Below are 23,439 nucleotides of genomic sequence, written 5' to 3' on the forward strand. Positions count from 1 at the left end.
CAACACAGAGTCCACAACACAGAGTCCAACACAGAGTCCAAAGTCAAAGCTAACATTAATGCTAAGCTAGTGGAACATATTGTCTGATTGTGCTGTTAGCTGGATAACGTTAGCTTGCTTGCTAACATGAACAAATTACCAACGTAGCAAAATACTGTCAGTTAGCTTAGCTTAGCTTCATCCAGACTCCCGGCTGTTCTGGCTGCTTGGTCGTTTGCAGGTTACGTTGTTGGATAATGTTATTCAGCGTTTCTCGATTGCAACTAACTGGCTAACTTTAGCTTCCTTTCTCGCTAACATTAACTCTAGCAAAATGCTATCTGAGTGGATATGTTAGTTAGCTAACGTTAGCTTCTCCAGCTAACGTGATCCATGATGCTAACTTCTGTATTCTGACAAACTGTTGATGTTAGCCAACAATAAATGATGCTAACAATACAAAGCTAACACTACAGACACATTCACAGTGATGTAAAGTCCATCGAACAGAATCTGTGGCTGTATCTTGCAGATAGAAACGTTATTATTCTAAATATGATCGTCAGTTATTTTATGGTTTTAAAGTCTCTCTCTCTCTCTGTGTGTGTCAGGGTCTCTCGCCCTCATCCATAAATCTGCTTCATCTGCTCGTTACTGGAGACGAGATGGACGTTAACGACCTTCAGCTCTCGGTTCATCTGATGAATTTATTTTAATTTATCGCCACGTGTTAAAATCAGCTCGAGTGTGACGACAGAAATTAGAAGTTTTATTGATTTTATCTCGTTTTATTGGTTTATTTCTGCCTCTGATTCACTCAGATATCACAAACATTTTCATCTCAACACCAATGAAAATAATTGTTTTAGACACTTTTCTCTGCAGTAAGATCATTATATTATATTATATTATATTATATCATATTATATTATATCATATTATATTATATCATATTATATTATATCATATTATATTATATTATATTATATTATATCATATCATATCATATCATATATATTATATCATATCATATCATATCATATCATATTATATTATATCATATCATATCATATCATATCTATCATATCATATTATATTATATCATATCATATCATATCATATTATATTATATTATATTATATCATATCATATCATATCATATTATATCATATTATATTATATTATCTTATAAGATATCTGGTAGCTTCACTCACCAGATTAAAAAACAACATCATTTATTAACGTTTGGTTGGTGAACAATTTAAAATCCTGACGTCAAATATTATATTTAACATTAAATGTAATATTTGGAGCGTTGTGACTTTATTTTATAATCAGAGATTAAAAGGTTTATTTAAAAAGTCTGCCACGAATCAATTAATTTCTCCAAACCTTTAATGTTAATCTTTTAATGTTTAACATTAATCTTTGATATTAACTCGTTTGGCTCGTCGTCTGTTGGGCTTTTAAAATGATAACTAAGCTAACGTAATGCTAACTTCAACGTTTCAACGTATATATTATTTATTATCTAACGGAGGTGAAACTGTAGCTCGCCAGCTAACGTTAGCGTAATATTTTTAGTTTAGCGTTACGATAACGACATTAACTCGTGTTGCTGGCTAACGTTAGCGTAATATTTTTAGTTTAACGTTACGATAACGATATTAAATTGTTTTGCTGGCTAACGTTAGCGTAATATTTTTAGTTTAACGTTACGATAACGACATTAAATCGTGTTGCTGGCTAACGTTAGCGTAATATTTTTAGTTTAACGTTACGATAACGACATTAAATCGTGTTGCTGGCTAACGTTAGCGTAATATTTTTAGTTTAACGTTACGATAACGATATTAACTCGTGTTGCTGGCTAACGTTAGCGTAATATTTTTAGTTTAACGTTACGATAACGACATTAACTCGTGTTGCTGGCTAACGTTAGCGTAATATTTTTAGTTTAACGTTAGATAACGATATTAACTCGTGTGGCTGGCTAACGTTAGCGTAATATTTTTATTTAGGTTAGATAACGACATTAAATCGTGTTGCTGGCTAACGTTAGCGTAATATCTTTAGTTTAACGTTACGATAACGATATTAAATCGTGTTGCTGGCTAACGTTAGTGTAATATCTTTTAGTTTAATGTTACGATAACGATATTAAATCGTGTTGCTGGCTAACGTTAGCGTAATATCTTTAGTTTAGTTAAAAAAAAAATTAAATTTGGTAACGTTAGCGTAATATTTTTAGTTTAACGTTACGATAACGATATTAAATCGTGTTGCTGGCTAACGTTAGCGTAATATTTTTAGTTTAACGTTACGATAACGATATTAAATCGTGTTGCTGGCTAACGTTAGCGTAATATTTTTAGTTTAACGTTACGATAACGACATTAACTCGTGTTGCTGGCCGTCTGTTGGCTTTAAATTGTGTTTAGCAGTTAAGCTAACGTAATGCTAACGTTACATTAATGATTTTAGTAATAATCACAAACTAAAATATATTAAAATAAAAACTAATTTGTTACTTTGAGTAATTTATTATTATTTTTTTTACTTTTACGTGAATATTTTCAGACTATTGAAGCTGAACGTGACCTAAAGTTACCCATAATTCCTTTCTCTGAGCAGACAACAAGAGTCTGGGCCTTCAGAGGAGGGAGGGAGATAAAGGAGGGAGATAAAGGAGGGAGGGAGATAAAGGAGGGAGGTAAATAAAGGAGGGAGGGAAATAAAGGAGGGAGGTAAATGAAGGAGGGAGACAAATAAAGGAGGGAGGGAGATAAAGGAGGTAGAAGGAGGGAGGTAAATGAAGGAGGGAGATAAATAAAGGAGGGAGGTAAATGAAGGAGGGAGGTAAATGAAGGAGATAAAGGAGGGAGGGAGATAAAGGAGGGAGGTAAAGGAGGGAGATAAAGGAGGGAGATAAAGGAGGGAGATGAAGGAGGGAGGTAAATGAAGGAGGGAGGTAAAGGAGGGAGGGAGATAAAGGAGGGAGGTAAATGAAGGAGGGAGGTAAATGAAGGAGGGAGGGAGATAAAGGAGGGAGGTAAATGAAGGAGGGAGGTAAATAAAGGAGGGAGGGAGGTAAAGGAGGGAGGTAAATGAAGGAGGGAGATAAATGAAGGAGGGAGGTAAATGAAGGAGGGAGGTAAATAAAGGAGGGAGGTAAATAAAGGAGGGAGATAAATAAAGGAGGGAGGTAAATGAAGGAGGGAGGTAAATGAAGGAGGGATGAGGAGGAGCTGGAGCAGACGGAGAGATAAAGCGTCATGGTGGACGATCAGGCGGAGCTAGTGGATCCCAGGAGGGACATTCGGGACCAGAGCGGCTCCATCAGTCACACAGTCTCTTCAGTTGGAGCTCAAGAGGATTCTGGGTACTTCAGTCTCAATAAATCTGCTGTAGTATTATTTTACTTTATAAACATTAGAAACAGAGTTCATCCTTTATACTCTTTATATTTTATATTTCTGCTAATCAATTTAAATCTCCCCTGCAGAGGATCAATAAATCTGATCTTGTACTTCGGGTAACATTCGGGGTTTTTACGATATTGGTGCTAAAACGAGTTTAAATAACTAAAATACTACAAATTTTAACAAAATCTCACACAACATAAAGCTCAGTTACAGTTCCAACATTCATCACACAGCGTCACTTTTATATTTATATATTATATTTATTTATATATTATATCTATTTATTTATTATATTATATTTATATATTATATTATATTTATATATTATATTTATTTATATATTATATCTATTTATTTATTTATTTATTTATTATATTTATATATTATATTTATTTATATATTATATTTATTTATATATTATATCTATTTATTTATTATATTTATATATTATATTTATTTATATATTATATTTATTTATATATTATATCTATTTATTTATTTATTTATTTATTATATTTATATATTATATTTATTTATATATTATATTTATTTATATATTATATCTATTTATTTATTATATTTATATATTATATTTATTTATATATTATATTTATTTATATATTATATTTATTTATATATTATATCTATTTATTTATTTATTTATTATATTTATATATTATATTTATTTATATATTTAGATCCACTGAAAGTTAAAAATAAAAACCACGTTTACAGTTCAAACTGTGATTGGTTTAAATTTGATTGTTTTCCTTATGGAGTTCTGTTCTTGTCCGATTATTAGTGTTTGCTTTGAGCTGGACAACGTTTCCTCTGTTCATTCATTTATTCAATACTGAATGAGGATGAAGAGGACGATGAAGATGAGCGCTCACATTTTGTGCCAGGTCGTTTTAATTTATGGTTTTAATTAAAAAGGGACGTGTGATGATGATGAGCAGTGAAGAACTGTGACTGCAGATGTCTGATGATGATGAGGATGATGATGGTGATGATGAAGAGGCAGGTGGACTGCAGTGTTCAGCTGTGTTTCTGCTGATCGCTGCAGAGTCCCCAAACTGATCTGATCGACCATAATCTGATTATCAGAGCGGATCGATGGGGGACACTGACTCTGCTGTCTGTCCTCCCTCATCGGGACAAAATCTGACTTTAAAAACAGCTCATTTTAAATAGTCTTCATCATCTAATAATATCGAATCGAACTTTTTACAAATCATAAGACATTTTATTAATCTTTAGAGTCTTATGATAAATTCGGCACATAGATTATTCAGCAGTAACACTTTTACTTCAACAAATCAACTTTAATGTTTGTCTTTCACCGTCCATCAGGGTGTATTTGAGATTTATGGAGAAACAGGAACAGGATTTACTAAAGTTGTATTTGTGTTGCTCTGGGAGCATGTTGGTGAAATATATGTTAGCCGAATAGTAGAATACATCCGGCTGGTTAGTGCTAATGTGTAGTTGTGCTCTCAGCTTTTATGGTCGAGTGAATAAATCCGAAAAATAATAAAATTAGAGATTTTTTAATGACGTTCTGAGCGCGGGACTCTCGGTGCGAGCGAGCCGCGACCACGAGTCTTCCCTCGGATAACCCGGAGAACATTTCCACCCATCGGTGTGCTGCTCTCATTCAGAGCGACTGTGAGTGAAACTAACCACCGAACTGCCTTCACTTCACAGCGAATTCACCCCACCGCCACAGCAGCGTGTGGTCGCACCAGGGTCCGTATGGAAAACAGCGCATTTAGAGAATAAAAGCCAGCAGCAGGTTGACTTACATTGACAGCAGGTCGGGAGGGTCCGCTCGGTGTCTGTCCGCTCGGGATGAACCGGTCGGGGTGATACAGCGGAGCGTCCCGGCGGGCGGGCGGAGCTGAGCTGGATGTGGGCGGGGCAGGATCGGGACCGTGTCGGACTGGACTGTGTGTGTGTGTGTGTGTGTGTGTGTGTGTGTGTGTGTTGGGGGGGGTTGTCCCGGGTATCCCGGGTCTCTATGTGTTGACTGTGTCTGTGAGTCCCGCTGATGGCACTCAGCCTCCGGTTAGCACCGCCCCGCCGGGAGCAGCAGTACGGGAAACAGCAGCGGGGGCTCTGGTGATTAACGGCCGAGTGTCAGCGCTCGATCGCGGCTGTAAATCTCCAGGAGTAACGGTGGCGGTCCCCCGGTGGTCCGGGAACTCTTCCAGATGTTTACATTAATGAGCAAAGTCACGTGCTCATTAACTAATTAAAGTCACAGAAGTTAGTGTAAGACAGACAGACAGACAGGCAGACAGACAGACAGACAAACAGGCAGACAGACAGACAGACAGCAGACAGACAGACAGACAGCAGACAGACAGACAGACAGTGAGACAGCTTCTGGATTAAAATCTGCACAAACAGGCAGAAAGGAGCGATAATAGATAAAGTTAGCAGCTGTGTGTGTGTGTGTGTGTGTGTGTGTGTGTGTGTGTGTGTGTGTGTAGGAAGTGGAGGTTGACTGTATTCCGGTTGATGCTCCTCCTCCCGATCTGTTACAACATCACTGATTACACAACAGCTGGAGACTCACACAACTTTATTATCACTGTGTTCCAATTTTAGACAAATATCACAAATATCAAACACACACACACACACACACACACACACACACACACACACACACACACGTGTCAGTGGGAAGGTGCATCAATCCAATCCAACTTAATAAAACAACCAGCGTTGACCACAGTGCTGTACAGGAGAATGAATAAGAATAAATAAAAGATTTAACAGCTCACATGAGGCGCAATGACATCAACCCTCACTGATGTGTTTTAAAATGAGTTGAACAATAGTTGGGTTTAATGACGGATGAATATATATATAGATATATAGAATATGAAGGATTATTAGTATGAAGGATTGATGGGCTGATAGAGGATCAGTTAGAGAGAATGATCTGTAATCTTGCATTTATTTTCTGTTTGTTTTATTTATGTAATTTTTCGTTTTAATCTTATGAATCCTTTGTATACTTTTTATTATTATTATTATTATTATTATTATTATTATTATATTATTTGGATTTAACAAAGCCTTGTAGATTTTATTTTTTGGTAATTGAGAGAGAATAAATATTTTGTTGTATAAATGCAATTTATGTTCCCTTTGAGAGAACGTGTGTTTTTGAAAAGTTAAATAAAGTTAAAAAAACACAACTTTATTAACACTGTACAAACACAACTTTATTAACACTGTACAAACACAACTTTATTAACACTGTACAAACACACAACTTTATTAACACTGTACAAACACACAACTTTATTAACACTGTACAAACACACAACTTATTAACACTGTACAAACACACAACTTTATTATCACTGTACAAACACAACTTTTTATCACTGTACAAACACAACTTTATTAACACTGTACAAACACACAACTTTATTAACACTGTACAAACACACAACTTTATTAACACTGTACAAACACACAACTTTATTAACACTGTACAAACACACAACTTTATTAACACTGTACAAACACACAACTTTATTAACACTGTACAAACACACAACTTTATTAACACTGTACAAACACAACTTTATTAACACTGTACAAACACACAACTTTATTAACACTGTACAAACACAACTTTATTAACACTGTACAAACACACAACTTTATTAACACTGTACAAACACACAACTTTATTAACACTGTACAAACACACAACTTTATTAACACTATACAAACACACAACTTTATTAACACTGTACAAACACACACTTTATTAACACTGTACAAACACACAACTTTATTAACACTGTACGAACACACAACTTTATTAACACTGTACAAACACACAACTTTATTAACACTATACAAACACAACTTTATTATCACTGTACAAACACAACTTTATTAACACTGTACAAACACACAACTTTATTAACACTGTACAAACACACAACTTTATTATCACTGTACAGACACACAACTTTATTATCACTGTACAAACACAACTTTATTAACACTGTACAAACACACTTTATTAACACTGTACAAACACAACTTTATTAACACTGTACAAACACACAACTTTATTAACACTGTACAAACACACAACTTTATTATCACTGTACAAACACACAACTTATTAACACTGTACAAACCAACTTTATTAACACTGTACAAACACACACTTTATTAACACGTACAAACACACAACTTTATTAACACTGTACAAACACACAACTTTATTAACACTGTACAAACACAACTTTATTAACACTGTACAAACACACAACTTTATTAACACTGTACAAACACACAACTTTATTAACACTGTACAAACACAACTTTATTAACACTGTACAAACACAACTTTATTAACACTGTACAAACACACAACTTTATTAACACTGTACAAACACCACTTTATTAACACTGTACAAACACAACTTTTTATCACTGTACAAACACACAACTTTATTAACACTGTACAAACACACAACTTTATTAACACCGTACAAACACACACTCATTCAGGAGACGGGACCCTGTGAAGATACAACAGTTCCTCCTTTATAGGTTCCCTCACTCACAGACAGCTCCTGACTGAAATCGTGGATTTTAAATCGATTATAAAAACGGTTCCTTTCATTAGGAAGACATTACGGGATATAAACCTCACTCCCTCCTGTCCTCTGCTCTCCACTGAACGTTTCTGTAATTCTTCAATCATTGATTCATTCAGTCTACACTGAATGGACTCCAACCAGACCAGAACTAACTGGCACATTATGGTCGTTCACACCGACTGCAGGGATTAACAGATCCATAACACAGACATTTCTCAAACTGGTCAAAATGACACAAAAACCTCTCTAATTCTCTTCATTTATAAAGATAACATAAACACTGCAGGTTAATTTAATTCTAAAGATTAATATGAAATAAATAATAATAATAATAATAAATAAATAATAAATATAAGTTAAAGCAGGAAGTGACATTAAAATAAATATTCACACATTCAACAGATGGAGCCTCTCACAACAACATTAATGATGTAATGTCTCCCTCTGGTGGCGGCAGGCTGTAAATACAGAGAGCCTGCAGCTTATATTAGTGCAGATATAGTTTACTATTATTTATTTATATTTCACCAAAAGTATTTATTTACATCCACAGGAAATACAAATATAAACAAATATATATATATATATGTGTATATATACAGTATATATATACTTATATATATTAGAATTAATATAAAAGTTAAACTATTAATTATTGGTCTACTGGATAAAGTGATAAATACAGGTATATATATATACTGTATATACTGTGATGATGTCAGGCAGGGACTAAGGGGTCTCGCCCAGCTGGAGGACGGAGGTCCAGACAGAAACAGCTCAACTGGGGAAGATAGAAAGAAGTGGACCAAGAGAGGTGGAGGACACTGAGCTCTGCTAATGGAGGTGTACTCACTTCCATTCACTCAGCATTGTGTATATCTAAACCCTCTCTGATGAACATCATTCAGTAGGACTCTTTTTCCTAGGATGGTGAAGACACCATCTTCATTTTATCTCTGAGGTCCAGCAGCAGACGTTCAGTGACGATGGAATTCTGCCAGAACAGGCTGCTTTAAACAAACCAGAACACAGTTCAACAGCAGCTCATATAACCTGAAGGGACATTAATCAATAATCAATACATCAGTGCTGCTCTCAGGGTCACTGGCTTTGGTTATTTTAAATCTAAAATAAAGTTTAATCTTTGGTTGTTGTCTTTTTCAGGACGTCTGTAACTTTCACTTTCAGTTGTCTCTTATCACACAACTTCAGAAAGCTCTCAGACTGGGCGTCTCCTCTGCTCTGAGCATGCTCAGTTGCTCAGTTCGTCTCTTCGCCTGCTGCCTCACACAGCTTCTGCAGACCAACGGTAAGAACAACCTCATTGTTTTAATAATAATAACAACAATAATAATAATAATAATAATAATAATGATAATAATATACACTGTGATTAATAATAATAATAATAATAATATACACTGCGATCAATAATAATAATAATAATTAATAATAATAATAATATACACTCGCGATCAATAATAATAATAATATACACTGTGATCAATAATAACAATAATAATAATATACACTGCAATCAATAATAATAATAATAATAATAATATACACTGTGATCAATAATAATAATATATACTGTGATCAATAATAATAATAATAATAATATACACTGTGATCAATAATAATAATAATAATAATATATACTATGAAAAATAATAATAATAAAAAAAATAATAATTAAAATAATAATAATAATATATACTGTGATCAATAATAATAATAATAATAATATACACTGTGATCAATAATAATAATAATAATAATATATACTGTGATCAATAATAATAATAATAATAATATACACTGTGATCAATAATAATAATAATAATAATAATAATATACACTGTGATCAATAATAACAATAATAATATACACTGTGATCAATAATAATAATAATATACACTTCAATAATAATAATAATAATATATACTGTGATCAATAATAACAATAATAATAATATCACACTGGCAATAATAATAACAATAATAATAATAATGTAATAATAATAATAATAATAGGACTCTGCAGATCCACTTTACACCTGTGTGAGTATTTCCTATCTCTCTTTGTGTTTCCACAGAGTTTCTGATCAGCTGATCACAGTTTGAGGAGAACCAACACAAAATGGCCTCTGGTCCAACAAGAAGACTGAGCAAAGAACTCCCTCCTGATCTGTCTGAATTAATGGACAGAATAATTAAAGAGGCAGCTTCATTCATCAAAGAATTTGACTGTAAAGAACCAAGAATGAGAGAGATTGTACGAGAGTTTATGAGGATTGTTGATGAAATAAAAACGATGCAGGAGAGAACAGATACAGCCAGAACAGCAGGAACTGCTACTGCAGGAGCCGGACTCGGACTCGGACTCATTGGGGTCTTTGCAGCTCCGTTCACTGGGGGGTTGAGCTTAGCACTAGCAGCAGCAGGAGGAGCAGCAGCAGTAGGGGGAGGAGCTACTGTTGTTGGTGTGAACGTAACAAAAACTCTAAAAGAGAACGGAAGTGCAAAGAAAGTAGAAGAGCTGGGGAAAGAATTCGTGGAGCTTGTTGAACCTCTGAAGATCAACCTGACAGAAATAAAGACGACATGTGAAAAGTTGGAGAAAAAATCATCTGAAGTTCAGGCTGGAAGCACTCTGTCAGGGGTGGAGGAGTTTCAGTGGATCCTTAGACGAGTGTCTGAACTGAGGAAGAGGAGTGAAGAAACTGTGAATGTAGCTGTAGCAGTGCTGGGGTTCATAGGTAACCTGTTAATGTTGTTTGTGAAAGTGTTCAGATTCACTGCGAACCCTGAAGAGGATGAAAAGTTAAGAGTCTCCATCATTCAGTCAGCTGATCAGTGTCAGAAGGTCGTTGATGAGTTTGATCAGATGAAGAAGGAACTTAAAGACTTTACAGGAAGATGAAGAATGGAAAAATACAAGCTCATTTTACAAAGCCTGGTTGTATAATGACAATCAGCTCAAATAAATGTATATAAATATCACTGCTATGCTGACGATGCACTAATCTACGTTTCCAGTTTAACTGCTATTAGGAAAGAGATGACCTGTAACTTTCTGCAGCTAATCAGATAATAATGTTTGATTCTGATCACTCACATCTGAGTTTGCTGCATTTCCATCTGTTCTTGTGCTTTTAGTGTATTTTAATGTCTATAGTGTATTTTGTTTTTAATTTTTGTTTTGGTGCGTTGAGCTGGACGGACTCACAGAGAATGAGCTATCAATCACAAGGTAGCCCCGCCCTAAAGCATACCCTGCTTTATGGTCTGTTTTACTCTAAATGGGACCATCAGTTACTAAATGAACATCATGCTGTATGGAAGAAGACTGAAACTAGAGACTGAGACCAGAAACTCATCAGTAAACTGTTTACTGAGCTCATGAATCAACTGAGAAGTCAGTGAGTGTTTTATTGCAGCCAGTGGAGATCAACTGAACTTTGACCCACACATCAACAATCTCATTAAATCCTGATACTTCCACCTAACAGACATTACCAAAGTTAAATCCTTTATGAGTTCTCCTGACTCGTAGGTCACACATCGTTCAGAGTCTCTCCTCCTTTCATAGGTTGTCAGTTTGGTTCACGATTGATTTCAAGATTCTAGGAGATCAGCACATTCCCTGCTTTAAATCTTATAAAACATATTTTCACTCGAAATACTTTTATGATGTCTGACTTGTAAGTGTTTGAATTTCTTTATTGTCATACTTTAACTGTGTTTTATGATTACTTATATTTCATCTTTGAATTACAAAATAAAACAGGAAATAACAAAAGAAAACCCAAAACCTCACTGATTACTGTACAACAACAAACTTTATCAGTGATTTGGGTGAAACTGGATCATATTTTATAAAGAGAATATTTTCTGGTTTTCCCTCTGACATCCTCAAGCTAATCGCTAATGTAGCTGCCGTTAGCGTTAGCAACCGATTCAGCAGCCTCCCAGGGAACACAACCTCCGAGACAGACAGAGGACAGTTTGACGACAGCTGTGTGGAGTTTCCTGATGGACTTCTTGATAGAAGAAGCTAACTGTCGTTAACAGTAATGTTAGATGCTGTTAGCTCATTAGCCAACTGAGCCAGATTAAAGCACTGGTTCCCAACCTTTTCCCTTTAGGGAACCATTTTCTATTTTTCTCTACATTTAATAAACTGACTCAGTGACATATTTTATGGATATTTCATATTATATTAAAACTGAACTATGAAGTCAAACAGTGAACTCAGTAACTGCAGGACATTTGTTTAAAACCGGAGATTTGGATGAATGTTTGAGCAGATTATTCCCTGTTTAGGGAACTTTTTATACAATTCTCTGACTTAATATTCAGACAGATTCAGTCTCAGTTCATTTTACTGATTATATTATATAATAATATAATTATTTTACTGATTACTCCCTGCTAAAGAGTTGTTCGTTGTTCAACTCAAAGTACACACCAACATTAGCAGCATGCACAATGTATTTATTTAAACCTGCACTCGTTTCACAGAACACGTACAATTCAACAGGTTTACTTGGTTTTATTAATTGTCAACAATTTAATTAGCTAGCTAGCTAATGTTAGCTGCCATGTGCTCACACATTGCCCATATTTCTGCGAGTAATGTACATCGTTAATATCACTTTCTAACCACATGCTAACATGCTAACTTCACAGACTGCACTGCAAAAAAAACACTGTAAAAAGTAATTCTGTGGACCGATTACTACCACTTAATGCATTAATGCAAGATAAACGTTATAAGTGTACTGATTTATATAAACCTTTTAAGTTGCAAACATTATTTCAATAAGTTGTGTTATACACATAAATAATGTTCACAAACTAAGTTCATTTTTATGAGTAGCCTAATCAACCAAAGAACTTGCTACCAATTATTAAGTGGTAATTAAAAATATCAACATTTTGTGGAACATAATTTCATTAGAAGTTGTCATAACTCAGAAAGATTCATGTAAACTTTTGTTTTTAGAGGGTATATATGTGTTTTTAAATAAGAGTGGATGATACCAGCCTCCTCTGCAGAATCCCAAATCCTTCAACTTAATAGCTATTAATAAAAGTTGTTGTAGTTAAAAATGTAATTAATAACCAGAATTTCTATTCTTTCTAATAACCAGAGACTAAATCAATCAAATACTTTGTTTGTTTATTTTTAAAACGTTTTAATGTCGGAATGTTGAGTTTTTTTAATTTCTTTAATCTTTTGCTGTGATGTCATCGGAATGTCATGATGTCATTCAAAGATCAAAGCCAATAGAATGTTTCTTTGATTCAAAAACGAACATTCTCTCTTAAAATCTACATCTAGGATCAAAATCCAACCTGGTTCACTTCAGATTCTTCAGGACACTTCTTCAGGACTTCGGATTCAAAGATACAAACAGCGACGAGATGGATCAAGCCACAGTGGAGAGTATTCACGCCCTAATCAGTCAGAGCCTAGAGCAGCTGACAACCGTACAGTGGTCGCTGCTGGAGTCAGGGACTCTAGATAAGAAGGCTGAGGATGTTATTAATAATATGTGTGTGGATATAATCAATATTATATTCATACATGTTTACGGGTTGTACAAACAGAGCCTGCTGAAGAGGACAGACACTTCCAAATCCTCCAAAAGCATCTCTGAAGACGATGTCCGCGGGTGTCTGGGTGACACTATCTTACTGGCCTTCTCGGAGGCAAGCGGGGTCACCAACATCAGTTGCCTAAGCATGGAGAAGGTAACAGACACCATGGTTGCAGAGGTCACAGAGAGAGTGAATGAGCTCTCCAAAAGCTCTGGAAGGGGTGGAGGCAGCGAGGAGGGTAGTAAACCTCTCGTCTCAAGTTCATTCACCCACAGACTGAAGACGATGGTCCAACATGTGGCAAGAATCCTTAAAAACTGCACAGGAAAGGACAGTGCACTGATTGGAACCAGGGAGTCGTGGCAGACCCCCATACTTCCTTTCATTGAAGAGACAGAAACTGACGAGTCTCAGGTGAGATTGGCTGAGATTCGTCAGTTTCTGGAAATTTCTTCAGGAAGTGGCTGCATGACCCCTTTCTCAGAATCAGCTTCTATCACTCAGGAGGTAGCTGTCAACAATAAGGTTGGTCACACTTTGGTGGTTAAAGCCAAACCACGTTCCGCCCCTGTTCAGTCCGTAGACTCACCAATCAGCAATAAGGTTGGTGACACCTTGGTGGTTAAAGTAAAACCACGTTCTGCCCCTGTTCAGTCCGTAGACTCACCGATCAGCAATAAGGTTGGAGACACGTTGGTGGTTAAAGCAAAACCACCTCCTGCCCCTGTTCAGTCCGTAGACTCACCGATCAGCAATAAGGTTTCTCACACTTTGGTTGTTAAACCAAAACCATCTTCTGCTTCCATTCAGTCTGTAGACTCACCGATCAGCAATAAGGTTGGAGACATCTTGGTGGTTAAAGCAAAACCATGTTCTGCCCCCGTTCAGTCTGTAGAGTCACCGATCACCAATAAGGTTGGAGACATGTTGGTGGTTAAAGCAAAACCAACTTCTGCCCCCGTTCAGTCTGTAGACTCACTGATCACCAATAAGGTTTGTCACACTTTGGTGGTTCAGGCAAAACCACGTTCCGCCCCCGTTCAGTCCGTAGACTCACCGATCAGCAATAAGGTTGGAGACACGTTGGTGGTTAAAGCAAAACCACCTTCTGCCCCCGTTCAGTCCCTAGACTTACCGATCACCAATAAGGTTGGTAACACTTTGGTGGTTAAATTAAAGCCACCTTCTGCTTCCATTCCGTCCGTAGACTCACTGATCAGCAATAAGGTTGGTGACACTTTGGTGGTTAAAGTAAAACCATGTTCTGCCCCCGTTCAGTCTGTAGACTCACCGATCAGCAATAAGGTTGGAGACACGTTGGTGGTTAAAGCAAAACCATCTTCTGCCCCTGTTCAGTCTGTAGACTCACCGATCAGCAATAAGGTTAATGACACTTTGGTGGTTAAAGCAAAACCACGTTCTGCCCCCGTTCAGTCTGTAGACTCACCGATCAGCAATAGGGTTGGAGACACTTTGGTGGTTAAAGCAAAACCACGTTCCGCCCCCGTTCAGTCTGTTGATTTACTGATCAGCAATAGGGTTGGAGACACTTTGGTGGTTAAAGCAAAACCACCTTCCCCCCCTCGTTCAGTCCGTTGAGTCACCAATCATTGGTGAAGTGCTCATTGGTGAAGTGGTGCTGGATGTGCTGTGGTTGACACCACAGCACATCCAGCACATCGGTGGAACGAAACCAGCTGCAGGTTAATGGTCATTGCACTGGTTAACAAAATTATGAAAAGCCATAAAAATCCGGACGGCCGTCTGACTTGCGACGACATTGGAACCATCAGTAGGTCTCTGGTGGAGCTGCTTTGGGAACAGATCGCAAGCTCCGATGGTTCTGCAAAGCCGAGCGACCATCACTTCAGAAGGGTCGCCAAGGTGGTGCACAAAGACTTGTGCAAGGAGACAGGCGACGCAGAGATCCTGCAGATGTGCCTGCTGTCCCGTGATGCATCTATTTACAGATACATAACTGAGACACTGACACAACATCTGGTGACACCACAGAAGAAGACAGGCGTGAACAGATTCTTCTCACGTCTCTTCAGCACCATGGCCAAGCCGTTCACTGCCTGCTTCGGACGCAAAGAGTAATCTTTGGTGGTTTCTAGGTGGTTGGATAGGACAGACACAGACGCGTACTATCTGAAACGACAACGGGTTTAGTCCGAGAGGCTTCGGTTTCCCCACATTTTAAACCAGAATGAAAAAAGTTTAGTCTGGTAGCTCAGAGGAACTGTTAGAAAGAGTTCGGTCTAGACCTGCTCTATTTGAAAAGTGTCCTGAGATAAATGAATCTACCTGGATGTGACACAGGACAACAGGTGTCGTAGGGCCACACAGGTGCTTCGGTGTGTAACACTGTGGCCTTGCAGCTGTAAGGTGAAGGTTCAGTTCCAGCCTTTAGAGCTTGTTCCTCATTAAAAAATAAACAATTGGGGTGTCCTTGGTAGATCTGGCCCCCTTTGCTGTGAGGAGGGTCGTATCAGACCCGTGACCCTTTGCTCCAAACCCTCCCCCCCCCCCCCCCTCCTCTCCTTTTTTTTTTTTTTTTTTTTTTTTCTCTCCTGTCTCTCTCTCTCTAAAACCCCCATAAAAATTAATAAACAAACAATAGAAAAAATAATAAACAATCTGTGTGATAAGAGTCCCACCCTGAACACATTAACATGCTGTTATTCAGTCAAAGCGACTAATGTCACTAATTTTACATAAATTTATAAACATATTAACAGTATTAAACTTGAATCAACACTTTAATCTATTAGATAAACTCGTCGGTCGTTTGTCTGTTTTTCTTCCACCACATTGCGTTCATCATATACAACGATAAAGAGCGAACAACAACACAGCTAGTAGTGTAACTAATGTTAGCGATGTTGTGGGTTAGCTAACAGTCTTCTGCTACTGTAGCTAACATCACAACAACGTCAGACCATGAATATTTTATCATCTACGTCGGTGAATTAAGAATTTATTTCCACCAAACCAGAGTTGGTGATTGTTGGAAACACTAACAGAGACGCTTTTAATCAGTTTGATTCTGTTTCTGTCCACTTTGAATGAAGTTATTATGTTAGAAGGTAAAATGAGTGTTTTTGTCTCTGGAGTCTGGTGGAGAGTGATAGTGATATTATGGCTGTTTGTGGTTAGAAGGTAAAATGGTCGGAGATGCTCCAGTGCGACCTCTAGTGGCACCGAATGTCATATGTAAAACCTTTAAAGAACCTGTTTCTGTGGGACATGATGTTCTTTATTTTTCATGACAACTGATTGATTTTCAATCAGAAACTGAACTCGGATTATGTCTCTGAACTAGAAATGAAGCTGAATGTCAGTGGAGGAGTCAGTTAGCTGGAATAATTAGCTCGTGTTTGTTTCCTGTTTACAGAACCAGGGCTGTGTACAGTCACATTGCCCAGAATCACTTAGCAAACCTTTAAACTGTATTTAAACCCAGAGGACCAGAGGACAGACGGTATGAGCATCATTAGTTCAGCACATTTTCACTCTCATGAGAACAAATATTTACTTCCATAAGCAGCTGGAAGTTTTCTGCCCTATTTTCCTAAAACTTGATGCAAACATGGACAGAATCTGTTGTTTCAGCACCCAGAACTGCCTCCGTCCTCGAGTGTGACTATAACTCTGACTGTCAGGAGGAAGTCCACGCAGCGAGGAGGTTGGATGGATCAGCACAACGTTCCTGTTTCCTTACAGTCAGCTGCTAACTTAGCCTCGTGATATATTCACTGTTTTATTCTCCCATTGTGAACTGAATGCTGATGAATGGACCTGCTGTGTATTAAAATCAAGAAGCTCCCCAGTGAAGCTTTGGCGACCCCTAGTGGGGACTCTACTGAATACACTCATGTGTTTTAACTTAAATTTGCACAGCATTTTAATTATTGGTGATATAATTTCAGTTTGTTCCATCGTCTCATTTTATTTAAGTCTACTTTTTATTGTTAAAAAAAAACTTTCCATCCAAATTATTCTAATAAAGATTTAATTAAAAACGCAGGAAATGAATTGGCAGCTGTTTGACAGGTAAAAAACACAACTATAAAACAAAAGTTAACATTAAAGTTAATTAAATATAAATAAAATAAATAAATTAGGAATACAGTCGTACATTAATTTAAGTTTCTTTATTCAGATATATTCTGTTCACACATTTTAAATAATTAACTGTTTGAGTTGAACTAACTCGTCGGGTTTTACAGGGAACTGGTCGGTTGTTTGTTCTCTTATTAAAATTATTTGATGATTTTACGTTCAATAAGGAATTCTTATAGATATTTGGATCAGTATTTTATATGTGAATGTTTGAGGATCTTTGAGCTTTAAAAGAAATATCTTCTGTTTAAAAACTCGGCCCAGAACCTGAAATACATTTTTAAAGTTCAATAAAAAAAAGACGTGTTTGAAAAAAATGTCTGAAGATTCAGAAATAAAATGCTGCAGTAAATTTAACACTGAGTTCATATTAACACCCGCAGTGTTGTTTATAATTCACTCTTCATTAATAATAAACCTACTCAAGTGTTTTAATTGACCCCGTTTACACTGTGACTTTAAATATCTTCACATATATATTTCTGTGGCTGTGAATCAGTCATCAATCAATGTGATCCTGATCCAGTCGAACCCAGAATCAGTGTTTCAGAACTCGATCAGGTGTCCGATAATGATCTCAGTGCTTTTCTTAGCCAATACATTGATCTGTAATCAGAACACCGGAGACCTTTGAGACAAATTGTGGCTCTTCTGGCTGGATGAACCGGTATCAGTCCATCAGCTGATCCACTGCACAATCTCTCCTGCAGCTCTTCGTGTCGTCCTGATGTCTGCAGAGGGTTTTTAGGGTTTTTATCGCCGCTCTGCAGCGGCAGACTCGTGTTTTTGTGTCTCTCCTCGTTAAAGTTGGATGAAGCTCTTAAGACGTGCAGCTGAGTGCGTTCGTGCTGCGGCAGTGTGGACGGACGCTCAACGAGCTTTTAGCCCGTCGCTCCCACTTTATGTTCTTCACTTTACTTCAGGAACAACGGAGGAGCTTTTAACTGCAACCAGAGTCCAAAACCACTTCATCCTCCTGAGCCTCAGATCTATATGGAAGATCATCTGTGCCAATATGACGGGAAGAAGATTAGAATGGGAAACTTTCTCCGAATATTGACGTAGTATCACAAAGTTTCCCAAGACTTACAGAATCCTTTTTGTCCGTCACATTGGCATCAACGGGCTTCCATAGTTCTTGACATTTATATTTAATACAGTTTTCGTTCTTACGGAGGTCAGCTGTGTGTGTGTGACCTTATGTCTTCAGTTTAATGTCACAGTCAAGAGTTCGTTAGCGTTAGCTCGATGACACTTTTACTTTTAAACATTAATAAACCAAAAGGTTGTTGGATTAAATCTTAATACAAGAGGAGAACAAGAAGAGGAGGCGCTCTGAAAGCTGCTGAAACTTTAATGCTGAAACATTTAAACCTGCCGTGTTCGTCGGAGCCGAGAGACACAGCCTCATTCCGGGGCTCCGGCCCCGAATCTGGCTATTACACATGATCCTAAAGCCTGGACCTGAAGTCGGTCCTCCAGGATTTTACTGGCTTTTTAAAAAACAGTCTCTAAGTCATTATAATTAGAAACCTTATCAAAATATTGACTTCAGTATCTGGCTTTCCTATGAAGTGCTCAGTGTTCTCATGCTATTAGCATTGTTGCTAATGTGGCTGCATTGCTAAAAAGATGCTAAACACTAAAAATTCTTCCATTTAGAAATCTTTGATTGTCAGTTACAAATGTATTATACTTTATATATTTTATTAGATAAAGAACAACGTTTTATTTGAAAAATGACAACAAAGAGCAATAAAGAGGCGGAGACCGAAGCTGTTATATGTTCTTTTTTATTGGTCGATCATCCTGCTGCGTATCTGCGATGACGTTGTTCTAATATACGATGCGGCTGCGATATATGAAGTGAGTCAGAAAAGGTGCAAACATCAGCAAACACAAAGACACATCAAAGAGGCTCCACAGAGACCGAATCACATCCTCCCGCCGCCGCCGTAATGACATCAGCGACGGCAGCGACGGCGCCCCCTACGGGCCGAGTCTCTTGTTGTTTCTGGATAAAGATCGAGTGAAAGTCCAGCAGGTCGACTCGGTTTGAAGTATTGATGAATTATCGGTTCTTAATGTGTGAAACGAGTCGACCGGCTGCTCTTTAACCGCAGAGTGTCCTTTCTACTCGTTCTACGTCTCAGAGACGATCAATACAAATCATAGATCACAGTTCGTCATGGTAACTGTGCCGCCTTCAAGTCATGCAAAAAAAAAAAATCTGTAGTTCCCATTTTCTGACCGATCAATCCTCAGGGTCATACAGGTGCTTCTACGTTCTGTCCCACAGACTTTGAATGCAGCATTAGGTGAGCACATGTGGCGTTCAGGGTCAATAAAAGTTTGTGGTTGTGAAATAATATTCAAAAAGAGTTAGTTTTATCTACAATGTACAGTTTATGCAAATTAGCGAATTATTATCTAGCATTTAGCTAACATTAGCGTTTAGACATCAGAATAAAAGTGAGAATACAATAAAGTGAAAGACTTTTTATATTTACGGGTTCACAAACTCATTAAAGCTCCAGCGTCAAACATTAATATAATATCGGTCAGATATGTTTTATCGTTGTGTTTTTGTTACAATGAGACGTTTTTATCTACAGAGGCAGCGGCTCCTCTTCTGGCGGAGTCCGCCATGTGGAACCGCCATGTTTCTACGGTAGCCCAGAACGGACAAACCAAACTCTGGATCAGAGTTTATGTTTTTTGCACATTTCGTGGCCACCGTAGATTCTCCTTTAAAGCTGGTGACTTTTATAAAAATATTTCTTGTCATATTTGCTGAAACTTTCACTTTGTCCTGACAGTAGAACATGAAACAGATAATCTGTGAAATAATCAGGTTCCTCTGGTTCCTCCTGGTGCTCCTAACTGGACCTGAGTGAATCCAACAGACCCGAACCAAAACAACCAATCAGAGCCGAGAATGATTGTTGAGACTCATTCCCAGGTCGTCAAATACCGACACTGAGAAAGAGACAATTATCTTACCAAAGTCTTTATATCTTTCTCTGCTCTGATTGGTTGTCTTGGTTCGGGCCCGGTGGATTCTTGCGAACCCGTTAGGAGCACCAGGAGGAACCAGAGGAACCTGGTTATTTCACAGATTATCTGTTTCATGTTTTACTGTCAGGACAAAGTGAAAGTTTCAGCAAATATGACAAAAAATATTTTTATAAAAGTCACCAGCTGCAGCTTTAAGTTCAAAGTTTTGGTAAAACTTTTCTTTTTGTTTCGACGGGTTAAAGGACCAGCGTGCAGGAGGGTGTAGGTTAAACTACGGTGGCCACAAAACGCACGAAAAAGGTGCCTATCTGCAGCCAGAGTTTGGTTTGTCCGCTCTGGGCTACCGTAGAAACATGGTGGTTCAACATGGCCGCCACAAGAGGAGCCGCTGCCTCTGTAGATAAAAACGTCACAAAAACACACAATGATTCTTATTTTCAGCTGATTTGAAACTTTTAAATTTGCTGAGCGCTGTAAAACCTGATGAGTTCATTTAACTGCCTGAACTAAATGTTGTAAGTAAATAAAAACATTCTTAATTAAGTTAAAGTTAAGTTAGTTTAACTTAATCAAGAATGTTTTTATAAAACAAAACTGAGTTATTTAAATTTTTCAGTTTACGAAGTTTCAGAACTTCTTTTTGGAGATAAACTTTAATTATAAATTAAATATTTATTTTATTTATTTAATCTCTTGTATCAGTGGAGGATTTCAACTAACAAATAAATAAAACAAAACAAACAAAAACAGAAAAAAATATATTAAAATATTAAATAAAAGTGAATAAAATGTTTAAAGCTGCATTATTTACTTTCAGTTTCACTTTGCTAGATAAAATAAAATGATAAAATATTGTCAATAATTTGGATCTGAAAGCTAATGTTAGCAAAATGCTTGCTAACAAACACTTAATGACAAATAGCTAATCATTATGTAGCATTTAGCTAACATTAGCTAACTCATCTTCTTTTCAAATTAGCTTAGCCTAGCTTAGCATGTAGGCATTTTTCTTTAAAGGATTTTAAAAAAAATTCAAAAGAATAAAATAAAGTTTTTTACATTCGTAAAATTAAAATCTGATCCCGAAGAAAACGACAGTTTTGGTTGTCGAGGCGACAGAAAGGACATTCGGTGAGTTTTCATTCATTCGAGGACCAGAAGAGAGTTTCTGTTCGGTCTCTACAATCCTCAAAACCCCAGACTGGAAGACTTTCTCAGAGGCAGTACGGTGGATTGTGATTGGTTCGTTCCTTTCCCTCCATTCGTCGTCTTTAACCAACAGAATGTGACAAACACACACCTGGGCCGTGGCAGCCAATCAGAGCCAACCCTGCCTGACTCCGCCTCCTCTCACCTGTCACCGGACCAGAGTTTAAATGTTTAGTGTCGGCTGATTGGAGGCGACCGAGTTTCTCTAAAAACAAACAAAAACATCTTTATTGATTTAATCTCTGATGCATTCAATTACCAAAACAATAATCCGCTTTCTGAGCTTTGAACTGTTTTTACTTTGTGATTATTTACAGGCTGAATAAACATCAACGTTCAAAACTTATTTTCATGTCAGAAATTATTATTTTTATTATTGTGAAGAACGAAAATTAATTGTTTAATTAAAAAAATGTTTTTCCTGACGTTTAAAGTTTCTAAGCCCCGCCCCCTTTTGCCCTGTCCTCCAATCACAGTTGAGCTAGCCTCGTTCACTTCCTCCTCTCCTGTACTTAGATAATGCTACGCTAGGCTAATCTATGTTGAAAAGACAACCACATTATAAAGAAGCTTAATAAGTAAGTTAGCTAATGTTAGCTAATGTTAGCAACATGCTAGCTTACGATTTGCTCTGTAGCAAGTTAGCTAGCAGTTTCTTTGTAGCTGTTAGTTAGCTAGCTACAGCTGAAAGCTAACGTTAGCAAACTGCCAGATAACTAGCTAGCTAATTTACAGCTTAATTGTTAGTTAGCATTTTGCTAACATTAGCTTAGCTAACGAGTAACGTAGATTAGTGAGCTAGCTACAAAGAAACTGCTAGCTAACTTGCTACAGAGCAAATCGTAAGCTAGCATGTTGCTAACATTAGCTAACATTAGCTAACTTACTTATTAAGCTTCTTTATAATGTGGTTGTCTTTTCAACATAGATTAGCCTAGCGTAGCATTATCTAAGTACAGGAGAGGAGGAAGTGATCGAGGCTAGCTCAACTGTGATTGGAGGACAGGGCAAAAGGGGGCGGGGCTTAGGACGGGTCTGATGCAAAGTAAAAATATGATTTAATATTCCGTATAAAACATTATTGTTGTTACGAAGGCAGTGATAGAACTTCTAGAGGAGGAAGGAGCTTTATTTTGAAGGGCTGTGTGAATGAAACAGGAAGTGGAGGTCGGCGTTTGTAAACTGGGAATCGATCCGGAAGCTTTTGGGAACGCCGGTCGGAAACTTCTGAGACGAGTAAAGGGTTCCGAGTAAGAGAGGAGGGCAGTGGTTTCCGTCTACACGAAGCGGGGCAGTGTTCATATGTCCTCGCAATCAGCCGACACCTGAACGCAACACGAGCTACGGTAGCTAGCTACTTAACTTATAAATTTTTTTATTAATTTTTACTGCAAATGCTAGCTACTGATGCTGTAGTTTAGTTGTGTT

General features: G+C 37.2%; 2 protein-coding genes across 2 annotated transcripts in view; one reads left to right on the forward strand and one right to left on the reverse strand.

Annotated features, from left to right (window-relative positions):
- The window catches only part of LOC127362780 (interleukin-1 receptor accessory protein), a 19,746-nt gene extending 13,858 nt beyond the window's left edge, over positions 1-5,888 (reverse strand). Inside the window, exon 1 of the mRNA XM_051398958.1 lies at positions 5,210-5,888. Within this exon, the coding sequence (XP_051254918.1) occupies positions 5,210-5,211 (2 nt within the window). The 5' untranslated portion in view covers positions 5,212-5,888. The remainder of the gene's footprint in view (positions 1-5,209) is intronic.
- Positions 5,889-9,203: 3,315 nt separating this feature from the next.
- LOC127362823 (apolipoprotein L3-like) lies at positions 9,204-11,866 on the forward strand. Its single transcript, XM_051399073.1, has 2 exons — positions 9,204-9,359; positions 10,149-11,866. Exon 2 carries the CDS (start codon positions 10,193-10,195, stop codon positions 10,973-10,975), a length of 783 nt encoding a protein of 260 aa, XP_051255033.1. The 5' UTR covers positions 9,204-9,359; positions 10,149-10,192; the 3' UTR covers positions 10,976-11,866.
- Positions 11,867-23,439: the final 11,573 nt, after the last annotated feature.

Source organism: Dicentrarchus labrax, unplaced genomic scaffold (genome assembly GCF_905237075.1).
Source record: "Dicentrarchus labrax unplaced genomic scaffold, dlabrax2021, whole genome shotgun sequence".
Lineage (NCBI taxonomy): Eukaryota > Metazoa > Chordata > Actinopteri > Moronidae > Dicentrarchus > Dicentrarchus labrax.